The sequence below is a fragment of the Meriones unguiculatus genome, chromosome 16, assembly GCF_030254825.1.
Source record: "Meriones unguiculatus strain TT.TT164.6M chromosome 16, Bangor_MerUng_6.1, whole genome shotgun sequence".
Taxonomy (NCBI): Eukaryota; Metazoa; Chordata; class Mammalia; order Rodentia; family Muridae; genus Meriones; species Meriones unguiculatus.
Window position 1 is genome coordinate 54,671,349 of NC_083363.1, and position 20,697 is coordinate 54,692,045.

The 20,697-nt window shown below is 39.6% G+C and overlaps 1 protein-coding gene across 3 annotated transcripts in view; it reads left to right on the top strand.

Annotated features, from left to right (window-relative positions):
* Positions 1–16,590: 16,590 nt before the first annotated feature.
* Positions 16,591–20,697, top strand: part of Khdrbs2 (KH RNA binding domain containing, signal transduction associated 2) — a 469,930-nt gene continuing 465,823 nt past the window's right edge. For 2 of the 3 annotated variants that reach the window (XM_060369817.1, XM_060369816.1), the window contains exon 1: positions 16,592–16,877. In XM_060369817.1, the coding sequence (XP_060225800.1) occupies positions 16,787–16,877 (91 nt within the window). In that variant the 5' untranslated portion in view covers positions 16,592–16,786. Of the gene's footprint in view, positions 16,878–20,697 lie in introns of all 3 variants that reach the window. The other variant, XM_021646488.2, reaches the window with a different exon arrangement.

The following is a 20,697-nucleotide window of genomic DNA, read 5'->3' on the forward strand; positions in this document are numbered from 1 at the left end:
AATATGTCAACAGAAATTCTAATTTTATTACTAAATTATATTTGGGATAATGTTATTTACAGGAAGAAATAAGAATAAAATGATCATGGGTTTTGGTTTGACAAAATAATTTTGACCACATCCTAACATTCACTTAGACATTTCTTAGACAGGCTGGTCTTAGACTCTTGATACTCTTGCCTCAGTTTACCATCATGCCTGACTAAATAGATATTCTTGACCTGCATTTTAATGGCTATGTAACTTTAGTGATATTACTTAACTTCCCTGAGTTATCTGTCTGAAAAATGATGACAAGCCTTACAACTGAGGTCAACATGCAATGACATTGTAAATCACTAGTGCAGCCAAGAGCCTCTGGAGACATTGTTTTTCCCCTCAGAAAAGTGAGAGAAGCTACTGATCTAAATATAGGAGGTGTGCACTAGTGGTTTTTGCCTCTCGACTATTTCACAACCAAGTAAAATTCACATTTGCACAAAAGCTTAATCTGCTTTAGTTAACAAAATAAGATAAAGAGTGGCATAAAGAATTCCTAATTTGGCTACTGATGTCTTGACAACATATCATTGCAAAGTTTGGAATGAAGTTAGCAAACATTTTTATCTGATGGCTGATCACATGTAAACTAACTGCACAGGATGAAGAGCATGATTGAAGAATGTCCAGAAGTGAACCTTTTTTTTTTTCCTCAGAGAAATGCACTTTGGCAATCCATCCCCCAATCAATCATCACAGCATTTTCTCCCATGGGAATGCTAGCAGCAAAGCTTGGATTACTTTTTTAACATTGCTACACTTTCCACCCTCCCGTACCCATTTTATCAAATTTTCTTATTCTGTACCTCAAAAAAAATATTTAGAATCATTCATCTCCCTCATAGTCAACATTGCTCTAAGAATCATTTAACTGTTATATCAATCTTCTTGTTATTACATGCAATAAACAAAGCAACCCTATAACCATTGCTTTACAAATGTAGTTGCTTTCGTTCTAACAGACAAAAAGTGAAGTAACATGGATCTTGTTATGGTGGTTTTCTGAAGCTCAGAAGTAGGTCCAACTTATGATGGCTCTTAGTCCACTCCATAGTTTACAGCCACAGCAAGAGCTTCAGGCACCTTGTGGAACAGTGTGGAGGAAGAACAGAGGAGCTTTTTTTTCCCTGTTACAGAAATCACCAAAGATCCATAGAGCCAATGTACCCACCTGGCACTCTGGCTTCTGTTTTCACCAGGTTCTTGTCCTCCCTCTGATACAATGTTGAATAACATCCTTCTGTGCTCCATCTAAGCTGGTGTTAAGCTTTTTCTCATAGCATTAGCAAATGCAGCTGTCTGCCTGGTTTGTTTAGTTACATTCTTATTCGGGATGACCGCCCCCCCCCTTCAGGTTTATGTTAGTGAAACTTCTCTAAACAGATCTTTCCTGACAATCTAATAAAAATCACTACCTCTCTGTTTCTCTAGCTCAGTGCTCACTTTTCTTTCTAGACTCTAATTGATGATGATATGTGCTATTTTTCTTGTAATTTATTTCTATCTATTTATCTACCTTCTTAAAAAGCCTGTGAGGGCAGGGGCCATTTTTCATTATCAGGAAGAATGTCATAAAAAGCAAAGAAAAGACAGAAAAATAGAAGAAAGAAGAAAGGAAAGGGAGGGAGTAAAAAGAGGGAGAAAAATGCTATAGTAAATAGACTTTTAAAAATCTGAAGATACTAAGATATTTTATGAAATGACTGATAGTTTGGCTTCCTATTTCTGGTTGGATATTTTTCACGTTTTTTACCTCACAGTTACAGTTTGAAAACTACACATGTAATTCAACAAACATCAACAGAGGCAACAATTTGACCGTAAGTATAAAAACAATCAGAATTGATTTTAAACTCTTTAAGAACAAAATTGTAAAATTTGTATTCACTGGATCTAATCTCATAGTGAAAACAAAATGGCGAATTCAAAGGTTTTAAATCATTTTCACATTACCTGCTAAGAAAATATGTTTAATGAGTTTTGGAGTGATGTGTAAGTATTTAGACAGGCCTTTATTAAAAAGATCTTGCATGCATCTATTCAAGTCCAGGGATGAAAATGTAGAAATTTCATCTGCATAAGTGCTATCTTAAAAGAACATGTTGATGTTGTACTCATTCATGGGAAAGTAACATGCTCTATAATTTCTCCTGCCTGTTCAGTAATAAATATGGAAGCATACCAAGACCCAACATCCCCTACAAAGTCATCTAATTGTCCCTGCTTATCTTGGGGAAGTTTTGTCAGTCCTAAGCATAACTTGGAAATGGGATTATGCTTAATTTTCAGTAGCAGTGCACTGCTCTTTTCTTTTTTGGATGATAGATGCACCTTTGATATTAATTAACAAAACTGAAGCCAAACCAAAAACTTCCCACGAATATATTGCATATTATTCTCACAGTAGTTAGCCAACCAAATCTGCACTCTATTTATTTAAAAAATAATAATAACAGGAGAATGGGGAGATGGTTCAGTTGCTAAGGTGACAGCTGTGCATGCATAAAAACTGGAATTTTGATACCCAGAACCCATATAAAAAGGCTGGCATGGTTTGTACCCTTCTATAATTTTGGTGCTGGGAAACTGAGAAGAGCAAACCCAGTGCAGAGAAAGACTGATAAACTCCAAGGTCAGTGAGTTGGAAAGTCAGTGAAAAAGACATGGGACCTAGACCTGTGGACACACCATGCCTAGATACACATACCACAGGCAGAAACAGAAAGAAATTTTGAAAACTGTTTGTTGTTGATATTACATTTGGATTTTTCTGTCATCATTTTATTTATTCTTTCAGTTTGCTTTAGAGGAAATATGAATTTCTGATAACCCATCTTTGAAACTAGTATCTTCTTTAGTTTTTCCAAAGAAGGCAACATTTTCTAACTTTGGCAATTCTAGGCTTTCAAACGCATGTATTAGCATTCTTGGGTGGTATTAATTTCTTTTTTCACTCTGTCAAATTTCCATTTGACTGCTTTGTGTAGATAATTTTTCTAAGTTTCTCAGGAAAAAAAATTATAAAAAAAAAAAGGTTTTAAAAGCCACTACTCTGCCACTAGCAGGCAAATACATTTCTAATACAGTGGTCATTATCGTGTGTGTGTGTGTGTGTGTGTGTGTGTGTGTGTGTGTGTGTGTTATGCTCACTTAAGTGGAGAACAATTCTTTATTGACTAACATTTTGAATATGCATACTTTCGAATGAAAATGTGAATGCTATGGTGGACTGAATGACTCCCACCCCAACAATACTCACTTTCTAATCCAAGTCACCTGTGGCAAAGTGCACTCTATGAGTTTTCTGTTAGCTATAGGAGTTCTGAATAATAATTTATGCTTTTATGGCACCAATGGTTAGAGAGTGAGTTGTGCTAGAATTGCTGGGTTCATTCTGAAGCAATGTGATACAAATAAGTCATTTTGTTTCAAGGAAATAAAATTCTCAGGCCACATTACTACTGCTCCCCGTACAACCTGCCCCTCCTAGATAATTACTCCCATTAGGAGGATGACTCAACCCTGGAGATTTTGCATATACTTGAATCCTAGGTATGAACAGTTTTAAAACAATGACTTACCTCTATGATTCAATATACTTGTGTATAGTGTTAAGTTAGCTATCGAAAATAAGGGAGATCAAAACAGAGTAGATACAAAATTGTTTCTAACTCTCCTGTAGACCAAGATGGAAAGTGTATCCTTTTAAAGAAAACCATTTTTTTAAATGTCTGTGACAACAGGTAGTAAATTTCTCAAAAATTAGTCGATTTAGATTTATCAATAAGAAACAAAAATTGCCATTAAGAGAGTTCACATATTTATTTTGTGTCTTTTAGCTTCTTTTGTGCTCACTGGAATGTGGTTATTTTGTTAATAACAAAATATTGAATTTTGTAAAGAATATTAAGATAGTAACTATAAAACAAGAAACGATATCACATGCACACACACACATGAAGGTTTTAGAGGAAAGAAAAATATTTTCAGAGGATAAATAGTTTTGTAGTATTATTTCAAAGTGGAAACTGAGGAGAGAGGAATGGAGGGAGACAGGGATGGAGGGAGAGAAAGAAAAAGAGCAAAATCAGACAGCTTGAACACAGTAGAAAGTTTGAGTTAGACCCCAAAAGATTAATGAAAAACAAAATTTAGTGATAGCTAGCATATGATAAATTTGTTATAATTAAAGGTTAATTAAATTTTTCCTAATATCAGATAGTGTCAGAGTCTTATTTCATCAATATGCTTCAGACATTAGGCAGAAACTACAAAAGAAGGCATTGAGTTCACAGACATGCTGTCTAGGCTGACTTTGCAATTTGGTTTCTGGGATTCTCAAAACTCAAGAAAAAAATGCAAGTGTCTAAAAAGCACAGAAAAACTTCTGAAGAAAGGGTCCTAAATGGATAATAATTGGGTTGGCACCGGAAAAAGAGACACGCATATTTGATTTCTACAAAATAGGGTTTTTCACTCTCACAAAGAAGAAAAACATTGTAAAATGTAATGATGTTCTACCTTTTGGAGGGGGAAGTCCTCACTCCATTAATGGCAGCCAATAAATACTGATGCTTCCTCTGATGAGAAGGTTTCCTGGCCAGTTTGTGTTCAGACTGCTCTGGCCTGCCTCCAACCTGAGTCCTGACTTCAGCAGGTATTACTATCTAATTATACTATACGACAAAGAACACCAGCAATCAGCTATGCTGTTTATGGTACCTCTGGATCCTCCCTGGCCAATTACTCATGGGCCTGTATCCTATGCCAGTTACTGGGATTCTCATTTAATAACCCCTGTCTGAGAGCATCATTGTCTGACAAACCAGGGTATTTTTGTTCAAACTCCCATTTTAATATGTCATAATTTTTAAAAATCAGCATTAAAACTAGTAGGTTTCCATATCCTTTGTTTTAGCTAATCCATTTTCTAACCTCTTTCATAGGCTAGTTTGATGTCAACTTCACACAAACAGAGTTATCATAAAGGAGGGAACTGCAATTGAGAAAATGCCTTCATGAAATCCAGCTTTAAGGCATTTTCTTAATTAGTGATTGATGGGGAAGGATCTAACTCATGGTGGGTGGTGCCATCCCTGGGCTTGTGGTCCTGGGTTCTATAAGAAAGCAGGCTGAGCAAAGCCAGGGAAGCAAGGCAGTTCCTACAGAGCCTCTGCATCAGCATCTACCTCCTGCATTCTGCCCAGTTTGAATTTCTGCGCTGACTTCTTTCAATGAATAACAGTGCTGCGAAAGTGTAAGCTGGATAATCCCTTTCTTTCCCAATTCTCTTTGGTCTTGGTTTTTCATCACAGCAATAGTAACCCTAACTAAGAGCCTTTCCCTCTCTCCAGTTCTCCTGTCCCCATTTAAACCTTTAACCCTGTGTATTTCCCTCCTCTCCTTCCATGCCATCTGTGTTTTACTATTTTTCTAGTTGATTTTTTTCTTGGAAGACTGCAGGTTCATTCAGTATTTATTTTGGTTTTCTGCCAGCATTTCATTTCCCCATCTATTACTATCTCTACACTTGAACTTTCCTTTCACAGCATTTCCCTTCTCTACTTTCATTTTATAGGTGGCAAATGAGGAACTTTGAATGACTCATGACTTGACAGGAGAAATGTTAATTTCTTTAACAATGGATTGCCAATCTCTGCCTGAATTAATAACCCAAGATTCCTTCCTTAATAAACTCGTATAGTAGCAAATGCTAATGGCAATGTCCAAACAGCAGAGAAATCATTTCTATCATTCAGTCTTAGGAGTTGCTACATATAAGTAGGCTTTTCATTGTAAGTTCCCTTTGTTAGGAGATGTTCTTAGACCCATCAGTTACCTCCAGATAGAATCTGAAAAATGTGGACATCTAGTATGCTTATAAATTATAAAATGGCTCTAATAGATGGTCCTTCTGAAAGTTACGAATATCTTCTCACATTTGTTGACATTCTCTCAGGGACGATAAAGGCCTACCCACCCAAATTAAAAGAACTAAAATCTTGTTTTCTAAAATAAAACCCTTTTGGGTCTCTACAATGTCAAGATTCTTAAGTTGAGAATATTAAAGATAAGGCTACATATACCTTAAAATATGCTAAAGGGCTAAAATGCCTTAAAAATAATCTTCATTTAAGAAATACAAGAAAAGCCCTATTTACATACTTTTTTAAATTAAATTTTTATTATTTTTGTATTAATTACAGTTTATTTACTTTGTATCCCAGCTGTGGCCTCCCTCCCTCATTCCCTCTCAATTCCTCCCTCATCTCCTCCCTGCCCCTCTCTAATTCCACTGATGAGGGAGGTCCTCCTCCCCTTCCATCTGATCCTAGCTTATCAAGTCTCTTCAGGACTGGCTATAATGTCCCCCTTTGGGGCCTGCAAGGATGCTCCTCCCTTGGGTTTGAGGGGGGCGTGTCAAAGAGCCAGTCATTGAGTTCATGTCAGAGAGAGTCCCTGTTTCCCTAACTAGGTAACCCACTTGGATACTGAGCTGCCATGGGCTACATCTGCGCAGGAGTTCCAGGTTATATCCATTCATGGTCCTTGGTTGGAGAAAGTCTCAGAAATGACCGCTGGGCCCAGATATATTTGGTCCTTGTAGAGTTCCTGTCTTTTCCAGGTCATACTAACTCCCCCTTCTTTCCTATGATCCCCTGCACTTTGCCTAAGGTTTGGTTATGAGTCACAGCATCCGTTTTGATACACTGCTAGGTAGAGTCTTTCAGGGAGCCCTCTGTGGTAGGCTTTTGTCCTGTTACTTGTTTTTTCCTATTTCCAATGTCCATCCCATTTGTCTTTCTAAGTGAAGATTGATCATCTTACCCTGGGTCCTCTTTCTTGTTTATCTTGTTTAGGTGTACAGATTTTAGTATGTTTATCCTATCTTATAGGTCTAGTATCCACTTATAAGTGATTATATAGCATGTGTGTCTTTCTGCTTCTGGAATACCTCACTCAGGATGATATTTTCTAGAACTCACCATTTGCCTGCAAATTTCATGATTTCCTTGTTTTTAATTGATGTTTAATATAGTTGTAACCTTTCTTTATATTTGGGTGTTCTTAATTACTATCCCTATATCACTATTAGTGTCATATTCTCAAAATACAAACATGAGTTTGTTTTATTGTTTCTGATAATCCATGGGCTCACACACAGGAGAACTATACACAACTGGCTCTACTGGGGCTTACTTGGCCACAGCTTTCTTGATGCTCCAGCCATTGTGTGGCACAAATATATATATATATGCTATTCTTGCTTAGACCTTGTAGCTTAAATCTGCAAAGGTTTTAGCTTCTAGGATAAGACAACTTGAAGGTAAGCTTCCTGTAATGCAGGGATTCTAAAAACTCTTACAGCAGGAATCCAGAGCATGTTCCCCACTCTATGGATAAAATAGGAAAAGTTTGGGATTTCTCCTAACCAGGAACTATACTGTCATCAATGTCATAGATATTATATTAAAGATTGTTAAATAATCTGTACCGTAGTTCTCAAGTGGGAATTGTGATAGAAGAGTATGGTAGAGAGGAAAAGGAGGCATCAAAATTCAGACCAGGGACTGTCTCTGACATGAACTCTGTTGCCTGCTCTTCAGTCACTTCCCCATGGTAAGCCTGCCTTGCCAGGCCACAGAGGAAGATGCAGGCAGTCTTGAAGAGACTTGATAGTCTGGTGCCAGTTGGTACAGAAGAAGGGCTCCCCCTTTTTGAGGACTAGGGGACAGGGCTAGAGGGGAAGAAGGAGGGAGAGTGTGACTTGGAGGTGTTGTTGGAAATAAAATGGTGTTGGGCTAAATAATGTTTATTATTAGCCCTATGACTATCATGGCATATTATTTAACCCGATACCACAATTAATAAGACATAGACATCTGTTAGATTTTATGATTACCTATTCACGTTGGGCTGGGCAGATATTTTTGCCTATGGTGTCTCAATAACCTCCCCATCCACCTTGCAGCCCCATCCAACACTATTTGCCTTCATTATTCATATCTGCACTACTTTCTATCATAATCTTATAAATAATTGCTTATATTCTTCATCTGGGCCTTTCCATGCCATTATTGGAGCCCTTCCTCCTGGCCCATGTAGTTCCTTCTCCATGGTAATCATGGCCTCCTCCTTCCTCCTCTCCTCCCTTCTTTCTGTTTCCCATGACCCACCTGAACCCAAAGCCCAGGAACCTTAGCCACACCTACCCCATTCTTCCCTGCCCAGGTATAGGCCTTTTAATCAACCAGTTTCTTAGGCAGGTTTGCACAACAAGGATAGGGCAGTAACCAAATCTTCAGAGCCAGTAATTACCATCAAAATACAAGCATCAGACCAACCCACAACAAGGAGGAGATTAGGGAGGAGGCAATGATATAGATGTAAAGTGAATAAATTAATAAAAAGAATAACAAAAAAGATTCAAATATATAAGAAACAAACACAGTGAGAATGACAGGGAACTCCCAGACCATGAGTAAAGTACCCTAAAATCTACAGATGCTGAGGAAAGCAGGCAATATGAACATAACCCACAGAAGTCTGAAAGTTTTATGGCTTCTATCTTATTTCAGTTTGGCCCAGTACAATTCTCAGGTGTATAAATATATTTTCAGAATATAATATGTATATATATTATTTTTTCAGAATAAATATATTCTATTTGTAGCACAAACTTTTGTTCTCTGGCCCAAGCTCCTTCTGGAACTTGAGAATCTTGAAATGTCTGTGGGTTCCCTCTGGACCTAAGCCCAATCTTATATACACCAATCAGTAACACAGTTGTTATTTCTAGTGTCTGTTCTAATCTAATATATGTAATGGAATTTTTGAGATAGAGTTTCAATATATATACCAGGATGGCTTCAAACTCATGATTTTCCCATCTCAACTGTAGAGTACTAGGATCTACTACATCTTTGTACAGGGCCAACGTCTAGTTCATGCATGGTGCTTAGTTGATGTTTTAGTCTCAGCAATCCCCTCTGGGCCCTGGATAGTTGGTCCTTCTTGTGGAGCTCTTGTCACATCCAGGTCATTTCTTCTTTCCTCCTGCTTTTCCACAAGACTCCTACACATCGTCCAATGTTTGGTTGTGAGTTTCAGCATCTGTTTTGAGGTTCTGCTGGATAGAGTCTCTCGGAGGACAACTCTGTCTCCTGTATACAAGTTTACCAGAGTATTATTCATAGTTCCAGGAGTTGGTCTACTCCCATACTATAGGTCTTTGGTTGGGCATTCCCTCAGTCTCTGCTCTAACTGCTCTATCTTAACTGCTGCACATCTGGTAGGCAGGGAAAATTTGGGGTTGAAGTTTTTGTGCGTGTGTTGGAGTTTCCTTCCCTCTACTAGGAGGCTAGTCTAGTTAAAATGTGTTCTCTTCAGTCTCTGTGGCTTCTGCTACTAGGAGTCATTGTTTGAGTCCTCCTCATATCCTCCCTGAGTTAGGTCTCCAGCTTGTCACAGCGATAACCCAATCCTCAGTCTGTCTTTTCTTTATAGGCCTTCTTTTGTTTTGCCCTTACTCAGCCCAGGTCTGCTTTCTACCCACTCTCTTCAGTCACTACCTCTGTCTATTTAGTTTCCCCTTCCAAGTGAGATTTGTGCATTCTCCCTTGGATCCTCCTTGTCATTAATAGTGGGAGATTTCAATACCCCATTTACTCCAATGGACAGCTCATCAAGACAGAAACTAAATGGGGAAATAAAGAAATTAACAGATGTCATGAATCAAATGGACCTAACAGATTATCTACAGAACATTTCACACAAACACAAGAGAATATACTGCTTCTCAGCACCTCACACACTCTTCTCAAAAAATGACCCCATACTTTGTCAGAAAGCAAGCCTCAACAGATAGATATAAGAATATTGAAATAACCCCTGCATCATATCATATCATGGATTAAAGCTGAAATGAACAACAGAAACAACAGAAAGTCTACAAACTCATGAAAACTGAACAACTCCATACTCAATGACCACTGGGTCAGAAACTAAATAAAGAAAGAATTTAGGGTTGACATTTTTGTGGGTGTGTTGGAGCTTCCCTTCCTCTGGAGGAAAGAGCAAAGGACCTAGAGGTGACAGGAGCTCCACAAGAAGACCAACAGAGGCAACTAATCAGGGCCCAAAAGGGCCTCTGGAGACTGAAGCACCAACCAACAGCCATGCAGGAACTGGACCTAGGCCCTCTACAAAGATGTAGTAGATGGGCAGCTTAGGCTTCATGTGAGTCCTCTAGTAAGGAGAGTGGGGGCTGCATTGGACAAGGACTCACTTGCCTGCTTTTCGATCACTTCTCCCTGGATGGACTGCCTTGACAGGCCACAGGAGAAGAGGATATACTCTTGATGCAAGTTGAGGAGCTGGAGTGGATGGGGAAGGGAGCACCTCTTTTCTGAGAAATAGGTGAAGGGGAAGGAGAGAGGAATGGAGGGTAAGACTGGAAGGGGAGGAGGGGGGATGGGCTAGAAGTAGGATGTAAAGTGAATAAAAAATTAAACATTTTTTAAAAGAAATAAAGCAAGAAATTCAATGAAAATAGAATCACAACATACCCAAACTTACGGGACACATGAAAACAGTGTTAAGAGGAAAGTTCATAGCACTAAGTGCCTTCATAAAGAAATTGGAGTGATCCATACTATTAGCCTAGCAGCACACCTGAAAGCTCTTGAAAAGAAGGGAGCAAAGTCTGCAAAGAAGAGTAGATGACAGGAAATAATCAAACTCAGAGCTGAAATCAATAAGATTGAAACAAAGAGAACAATACAAAGAATAAATGAAACCAAGAGCTGGGTCTTTGAGAAAAATAAGCTAGATAGAAAAACCCTTATCCAATCTAACTAGAAGGCAAAGGAAGTGTACCCAAATTAACAGAATCAGAAATGAAAGGGAGACATAACAACAGACAATGAGGAAATCCAAAACATCATTAGGTTTTACTTCAAAAGCCTGTATGCCACACAATTGTAAAATCTGAAGGAAATGGACTATTTTCTTGATAGATTTCACCTGCCAAATTTAAATCTAAAGCAGGTAAACAGTTTCAACAGACCTATAACCCCAAAGGAAATAAAAGTAGTCATAAACCATCTTCCAACCAAGAAACAAAACAAAACAAAGCAAACAAAAACCCAGGCCCAATTTGTTTTTAGTACAGAATTCTACCAAACATTCAAAGACAAGCTAATATCAATACTCCTCAAAATATTCCACAAATAGAAACTGAAGGAACATTGCCACACTCATTCTATAAAGCCACAGTCACTCGGATACATAACTCACACAGAGAATCAACAAATTAAGAGAATTTCAGACCAGTTTCACTCATGAACATCCATGTAAAAATACTCAATAAAATACTCAAAAACTGAATCCAAGAACACATCAAATACACCAACCACCATGATCAAGCAGGGTTCATTCCAAGGATGCAGGGATGGTTGAACATAGGAAAATCCATCAATGTAATCCACCATATAAACAAACTCAAAGAAAAGAAATCACATGATTATCTCTTTAGATGTAGAAAAAGCCTTTGACAAAATCAAACACCTTTTCATAATGAAATTCTTGGAGAGATCAGGGATACAAGGCACATACCTAAACATTATGAAGGCTATATACTGCAAGCCGATAGCCGATCAAACTGAATGGAAAGAAACTCAAAGCAATTCTGCTAAAATCAGGGACAAGACAAGGCTACCCACTCTCCTCCCTACCTCTGCAGTATAGTACTTGAAGTTCTAGCTAGAGCAATAAGACAAGTAAAGGAGATCAAGGGGATACAAATCATATTTTTGTCAGTCCCACTGTTAGTATTTTTAAGGAAAAAGACAAAATCTGTCCCAAGATCTAATCGAGTGCTGAACTGTTACACATTGAGATGATTTTAATTGTAGCCATCAGCTTTTGATTAGATGCTGACAAGTTACTGTCCCCACAGAACCCGACCTATGACATTGCTCTGAATCCTAGTAGTTAATTCTTCACTTCTCTCTCTGTTATGTAGGATAGATGAGTTCTTTAATTTAGATTTTTTTTTTCTTGAGACATCTTTTTATACATAGCCACAGCTGACCTCAAATTCATGGCTGGCCCCTTCCTTATTTGGGATTATATGTGTATAGTACCAGACTAGAGCTGGAATGTCATTTTTAATTTCATCATTCTCATCAAATGCCTGACACTAGCATTAGTTTTTATGGAATATTTGCCATATTAACCATGTTATGTTTTCACTGTAGTTATTTTAAGCCTAATTAAAATTTTGCCCAAGCCATCTTCAGAACTTGTTCTTTTCACCAAACTTCAACTCTGCACCCATGAAACAATTATCCTTCTCTTCACTTCTACCTCCAGCCCTCACAACCACCATTGTAATTTTTCCTCTAAAATATTTTCTTCTATAGTTAATACCCAATTTATGACAATGTTTTCAGATAACATTGTATGTTTAGTCTATACAGCAGGAAATCTCAATAATGTGTCATATGTAGCAGTACGTTACATTCAGATCAAGAACTGGAAAACTTATATCACCTGAGGACTGGCAGTGATTTAAACCTTAGAGTGGGATGGCCTTCTCGTAAGACTCTATTTTAATATTAGGCAGTTGTTCCAGGAATATCCATCAGTCATTTCTAAACTAAAATTAAAGCTCAATCAAATCTTTTCTCCCTAGTATTAGTCACAATATGTATTGTGTATAATGAGTTTTAATTTACCTGAATTTTTAAAAATTAAATCTTGTAACCTTTTGTCTTCTTATTTTATACCAAATACAATGGAGATTAGATCATCACTTGCCATGCATGCAAACTATTAAATACTAGGACTGTAATTTTTTACTTTGACATGAGTTAATCTCCAGAAACAATCAATAGTTGAGCAACATGTCACCAGTTGTTGGATTTAATATTAAGGACACAGTCAATGGCTCTGCCTTGGTGTGATAATGATAGCTTCATTCTCTTTACTCGTAAGAATCTGCTATCAGTGCCAACAATGTGTCAAGAGTGGTAGCTGTCCAGAGGTTCACCTTGGTAAATTTCACAAAAGCAGATGATTCTAACACCAGAAATGTATTACTTGCATTGCAAGGTCACTTTAAAATTAGGACACTTTTTTCTTTCCTTTTGTTCAAATTGTGAGCACTCACAACAGCAATAGTACAACTCAGTGGCTCTCAATAGTCAGCTCTTTTTGTGTGTGTTTCTCTTCTGCTGTGCTTAACTTATACATGTGTTTCTCCTAAGGTGTGACATGACCATTTTAAAGTTTATCAAAACCATCACACATATATTTAGGATATAAGTTTTTAACTTTTGCTGTGACATATTAGCATATAGCAAATTTTGACTATAAACCCTTCTACAAATGATAGGCTTTTCTTCTTAATTTCCTATTCTATTATTTTCATAAGTTGTTGTGACTTCAGTACAATGTATTTTGGTCATATTCACCCCAACTCCCCTTCTTAACTGCTCCCATCAGAAGACTTGAAAAGAAAGACCATTCGCAGCATATATTGTCACTGCCCTTGATGGTCAGTATAATCAGAGCTCCACTCTTCATTCCCTTTAAAAAGTACTTCATTTTACATTTTATTAGTGTGTCTGTGTGTCGGGAGTAGGGGAGCATGTTCATTACATTCTTGAGTAGCAAGTGCTTATACTTGCTGAGCCGTTTGCCAGCCTTCCCTATCCCCTTTTATAACCCTAAGCATATTACTGCAGTTATTAGAGATATGCACTGACAAATGACTTGTGTGCTTAATGAAACTAAAAGAAAACAAAACAAAACAAAATCTTTTCACCAATGAGACTCTACCAGACACTTCAGCAAATGAAAGTTAATAAGTTAACATTTCAATTTTCAGTTATACCAGAAAGTATACTTACCTGTTAGAAGGCCAAACTGTAATTACACACTTGAATAGAGGACAGCTGTCTTTATATCCTTGTACAAGTTACTGATTTTTGGCATTTTTGTTAATCCATGATTATTCCTTCTTTCCTTCCTGCCCCCTCTTTCTCTCTCTTTTTCTTTCTTATATCTTTCTTATATCTTTTTTTTTCTTTCTTTGCATCCATCTATGTGAGTGTATGCGCCTGGTGCTAGAGGCCAGAAAAAAGCATCTTTGTCTTTCCTCTATCATCCTTCATTTATTCTTTTGAAGGACTGTCCCTCCCTGAAAATGTAGTTCATACTTTCTCAGCTAGACCAGAAGAGGGTTAGCCTGAGTGATTTGTCTCGTCTCTGCCCGCTGTAGAGATGTCGTTGTAAGCATCTGGGGGACATTAAGCTTGTGTGGGGGAACTCCAGTCCTCTTGATGACCAATCAGCCTCTGCAGACTGTTACTGCAAGTCGGTTCTGTGCAGGTGTGTTATCCAAAAAGTTGACTAAAACAATGAAAGAAATAGAAACACTGTATCTTATGTAATAATCCATTATGTGTGGTTGCTGCTTGAGTGATAAGCTGATTAAAAGTCTTTGACGCCTTTCTCAGGAGACTATGTGAAAGGCCTGAATACGCAACTTGCGCGTTCATCACAGCACATCTTCTCTACACTGTTTCTTGTACATCCTCTGGATGGTAACTGACTTGGGGCATTTCTCACCATAAATCACTTTTGGAATAATGGTACAATAAGCAAAATCGAATTTTAAAAAAGTCTTTCAGGACTAGAACTCAGGTTGAAAATCAATTAAGATATGATTTGATTCTTCCTAGAGTCAGAAGAGGGAAGCATACAAGTAGTTATAATTTATTTATGTATAGCCACAAATACCTTATTCAATAATAATTTATTTATAGGTCATCAATTTATTTACGTTTGTATTTATAAGATGTTCTCAGCCTTTAGGTTGCTCTTAAAATATTTAATACACAATTTTGGTGGCCACAGAATAGCTATATATGAGTAGGAGACAACACCTAGTGATATTGGAGTCACCTACTGGGAAGATAACGGATCTGAGTGGAGGAGGGCACCTGTGCAAGGCATTTGGTTTTGCTTTTACTTGCTCATCCTGTTTGGAAGTGAACAATAAGAAAATTGATTTCTAAGGGTCAATACTGTTTATTTTTTATTTTATGATATCTGCTGTGTACTAAGTCCAAAAACTACCCTAAAGATTAGGATTTGTGCTAATTTTCTATTATTTCTGACGGTTTGTCATGTGTTCTTGGGTCCTTTCGTCGTCCCTCATTAGGAAGCATCCCAGCCATGAGAGAAAATGTAGTGTGTTCTAGCTTGTTTGACAATGATTCTCTAATTTCAAGTCCAGTCCCTGGACCCCTTTCAATATCTGTAAACACTAATTAGATGGATGCATATAATTTAAATACCTAGCACACAGGAAAGTAGGGTAAGCCCTGCTGTCTGAAGCTTCGTCGTTCTGCTTAGATTTGAACTTTAACCTCAGCTTTAGCAGAACTATGAGGCTTATCACCCCAACCATATAAGCAAAAACTGGAACCTTAGGGCCCATGCTGTTCATTGTTTTGTGAGCTGGAGTGAGTTATCTTCTGGAAGTGAGACATGTTAACTTTTTAAAATGTCATATAAAATAAATACAATATCCCAGCTATATGTAAACTAAATACACACGGAACGCAGCAGACAGAATAAGAGAACTTAGAAAACTTCCAGCAAGTTGTGTGTCCAGGGAAAGTTGGCTTGGTCATTACATCGGAAGGTTTACATTACATAAGAATTGAAAGGGGATTGTTTCGGGAAAGGCAACACCACAGTGAGGACTCTTACTCTATTTAAAGCAGGCAAGGCATGTTTCAGGGGTCCCATCTGGAAGGGAAGGCTCCCCCCTCCCATTTGTTGGCGACTCTTGAGAGTTAAATGCTCCTTTGGAGTACGGTGGGGGAGATAGGAAGTGGTTCAGCCACATTCCCACGGCAATGAAAGGGACCATCTCGTCTAAAATATGAGAACATCAGAGTAAGGTGTCCTCTGGCTTGTTCCATTCACAGTTCTCCCCACTAAGTTTCCACGGAGAGTAAATTTTCCGCCGTGGGGATGGCTGGAGCCGCAGGACTCATGCTGCATCACGATGATGCACCCGGGTAGCGTTTCGGTGGGCTACGACATCCAGGAACCCCTCGAGTTGTATGCACGAGTGGACATTCTCCTGGGCAACACCAGGCACAGCCCACATTCGGTCCCGGGTTTCCAACCGTGTCCGGGAGCGCGCGAGGCGCCTGGGGGAGAGACACCTGTGCCTCGGGGGCACGGCCGGAGTCCGTCACATCCCTGCCCCCGGCACGTACGTTCTTGCTCTCTCAGCACCCCGGACGCCTGGCTGTCCACACCGCGACGGACAGGCCTGACCACCCAACGGGCTGAGGCGGCCTGGAGAGAGCGCCGGCACTTCGGGAGCGCCCTCCCCGCCTCAGCAGTTTCCTGCCACTCACGCCACAGGACGTGCGGCCCCGCCCAATGATGCCCCGCCGCCTCCGCGGACGCCCCGCCCCCGGGCCCGCCGTCCAATGGGAAGCCGGCGGGGGCGGGCCGCGCGGGCAGCCTCGGCAGCTGAAGCCGCGGCCGGAGCCGGGCAGGGGCTCCGGAGAGACAGGTACCGGCGCGGGCGGCGCAGCCCCAGGCGCCAGAGCTGCGCTCACCGCGGGAAGGACGGTCCCCGAGGGAGCCAGCGGCCGCGGCGTCCGAGCAGGCGGGGTTCGAGCCCGGCCCGGCACGGTCCGAAGTCCGCGCTATGGGAGAAGAGAAATACTTGCCCGAGCTGATGGCAGAGAAGGATAGCCTGGATCCATCTTTTGTGCACGCGTCGCGCCTTCTGGCGGAAGGTAGGACCGGTCCCGGCGCCTGCTAGCTCCGGGCAGGGTGAAGTTGGGGAGGGCGGGCGCTCCGCCGGGCAGAAGCTGGTCCCGGGAGCCGCTTCCCGGCGGTCTGCCAGCCTCCTCCGAGGCTGAATTGCTGGAGACCGGAGCCGTGAGGTCTAATGGCAGAGTGAGGCGACCTGTTAGGGTCCTGGACAGGGAAACCAGCAAGTGTCCGTCGGCCCCCAGGGACCTCTTCACTTTGCAGAAGCCAGGGAAATCAGTTCAGGAGCAACTGCAATCCACAGAGTGTTCTGGGGAGCATCTCGGTCACGGATCAGGCTTTTGATTTTTTTTTTATTGTATTCTTCTTCTGCGTTTATAAGTGATTCTGATACCCTTTGAACAGTCGTTCTCCCGGAAAGTCTTAGAATTAATCATCATTAAAGTATGCATGTTCGTGCGTTTATGGGAACGTGCTGAGTAGAGGCTAAAGCGCTTATCAACGTATTTGAAACGTGATGATTGGGTACCATGAGAGATATTGGTGCCTAGGAACGCTCCATAATTGATCAATTGTTCGTCATTTTTTTTTAAAAACAAGGTGTACGTTTTCTTTTGTGTACCTGTGATTTTAGCGGAGATTCTGTTCTTGGAGGAGTATCTTGCCTTTTGCATTGCTTTGAAAGGTCGTTTGAAAAAAGCCACACGTGAAAACTTCTCCGTCACAAATATTAACCCTAATCATTCCTTACACGTGAAACAATGCCAGCTGCTAAAGACAACTCGAATACCCAGTAACCTGAACATTCCTGCTTAACACAGCTGCAGAATTTTGGGATGACTGTTTCATTATTAATGAACTGCTTCATGCCCAGACTGGCTACAGTGAAGCTCTGGGTGTTGAGGTCTTCCCCATTAGAAGAGACAGTGACATCTTCCTCTTGCCCAGCTCCTCAGCCTTAAAATAGGTTCGAGACTTAGTTGTGCATCAGAGGAAGATTTTACTCCTCATATGATTCAGAGACATTAGATTGATTTTGACCCATCTTTAATGGGTCGCTATTTATTATAGCCTATAATAACAAAGTATTTCATGAAAGACCGCCAGGGAATTTATAATCAGAATGTGGAAGATTCGAAGTTTCTAAACCGTGTTTGAAGGGAGAGGCTGGCTTTGGAGAGTGCTGGGCAGCGCAGTGCAATCGTGTTTACCACTACCTAGTACTCAAATGATAACAAATGAAAGCGAAAAACTAAAGTCATGAACTCTCCTCTCCTTTATCCACCGTTAAAGGGCAACCGCCTAATCAAGATAGGAGTATTCAAAAGAATAGCCATCGCTTAATAGATACTAACAGATTAAAAATGTTTCCTTCAATGTTCACTTCAGTCTGTTCTCCAGAAGCGTTTCCATTCAGTGTACAATAAAAAAAAAAAAAAAAAAAAAAAAAGATGCAAATGCATGATCTTCTCTGACCTGATAACTGGACCTCTCTTTGGGACAGATGGCTCAATAATAGGTTCATCAGTTATTAATGTATATTAATTGTACTTTCAGAACTTACAGTACTGAGAGATGTAGATGAAAGTCTTACCAGAGCGAGAACACTAAGTACCTGATTTTCTGATGTTTTTCTTTCGAAGCACCAAATTTCTTGAGACTTAGGAAATTGTTCTAATGCACCTTGTAATTTAATTTTTTCCCAGCAGGGGGAAGTATGGCCTGCTTTTGTAATGGATTAGGGGAAAGCGCAGACCTAGAAAGGCATTTCAGTAAGAAACAAAGAGGGTGCCTAAATTTCAGAGAATTCCTAATGAGAAAAAGAAAAAGAAGGAGGCAGGGACAGTAATCCCAGGGTAGCCAGATAGTTACATAAAAAGATACACAGGGCACACTTCACTTCTGTAACTCTACCCGGGCTCTTTACACACGTTTACAACAGTGTAAGATGAGTGTGCCTGGGCTTCTCAGTGAATCATCTTTCACGTGTTGCATTATACACTGTTTTCCATTGTCTTTTCAAAGGCCATTTGTGAAGGGTTCTAGGATCACCGTGGAGATTTTATTTCTCATACCTGGAAATGCTCTGTTTGAAGGCATCAGCTATAAATAACCCTGACACAGATACTCAAATGGAAGGAAGGTGCACACTGAGGTACATTTCAGCAGTGCTGTGCAGACAGTCTTGAGACTGAGGGGGCAATAAAAATGATCCAGATGATTCCATGCTTTGGAATGAGTTTCCAGAGGCAGGGATATAAAGCAGTGAGCGCTCACAGTGACTTACTTTGCTTTCTGATTAGACACAAGCCTATGCCTTCTTTATTAGGATGGAAGGCTGTGGGCTTCAAATTACTTTTAGGGGGGGGTGTTTTTATATTTTAATTGTATTTTACTTGTTTTCAGTAGCGGTGATTTCCAAAAAAACATTAAAAACAAATAATTTATAAATTTGACTATTAAAGCAGATCTTGAATAATATGGGTTAAGGTGTTTTCATATAATGAATTTGATTAAAATAACTCCCCTCCTGTAATTACAATTTTAGGTAGTAAATATTTGTTATGGAAGATGTTTCTGAATATGATAATAGAGCAAAATCAACATGATTCTTAAAGTTCTGGCTCAGGTTCGATTTCACTTGAGCACTGGAGTTGCATACAGCTATTTATAGCCATCTACCTTCATTTAATTCTATGTTTCTTTAACCTGAATTTTGTAAGCTTCCTTTCCCTGGGCCCAGTTTTCTTGTCTCAAATTAAGTAGCGAGAGTAGGAGGTCTGAATGTTTCTGCAATTCTTATTTATCTTGATGCCCACTGATGTGAGGGAGTGGTGTTTGCATATCCTAAACAGAAATCAATCAATCAATCAATAGCTGAACATTTTCGGAACTTTTTAATTTCCTCCTAGTTTAATGATTAATGATACATTTATCGCGCACTACACTGTAATTTGAGGCATGTCTACTGTGCTGGATAGTGGAGACAGATCCATGTTCTTCATTCGACAGAACTACTTTGAAGGCTTGAGTCTTTCTTGTGTATGAAATACATATATATATATGTGCGAACATGTTTTTTTTTGGTTGAAAATGCTGGGTGCCATATTCACATTTATTGATTCAATTATGGCATTTCATACTTTCTGGAGTATTATTAAAATCAAGTGAAAATGATTCAGGCAAGGCTTTCTATCCTGTTCTTCAGCACTACTTTAGCTAACTGGTCATGGGATGAAGTCGAAGATTACCAAATACAAGTAGTTTCTGAGCTGCTCTATTTTCAGAGATTGGTGAAGAACTTGATCTAGCAACTACAGTTAAGGTTTGTGTTTGCAGATCTATATGGATTTTTAAAAATGGGAAGATAGCAATTTTTTTCATGTTTTTGTTATTATCATTTATTACAATTTATTCACTTTGTATCCCAACTACATCTCCCTCCCTCTTCTCTCCCTATGCCCCTCCGGTAGTCCACTGATAGGGGAGGACCTCCTCCACTCTTATGTGACCATAGCATATCAGGTCTCATCAGGACTGATTGCATTGTCTTCCTTTGTGACTTGGCAAGGCTGCAACCCCAGGATCAGAGAATCTTTCACTGCATTCATGCCAGAGAAAGAACCTGCTTTCCTTACTAGGGACCCCACTTGGATCCTGAGTGTTTGGGCTACTTCTCAACCAGGGTTTTAGTTCCTTTCCATGCATTGTCCTTGGTTGGGGTTTCATTCTCTTCAGGGCCCCCAGGTCTCAGTTTTTTGTTTTGTTTTGTTTTGGTTTTTTTGTTTTTCTTGTTCTGTTGGTCTCCTTTGGGAGCTCCTGTCCCCTTCAGGTCAGTCTAAC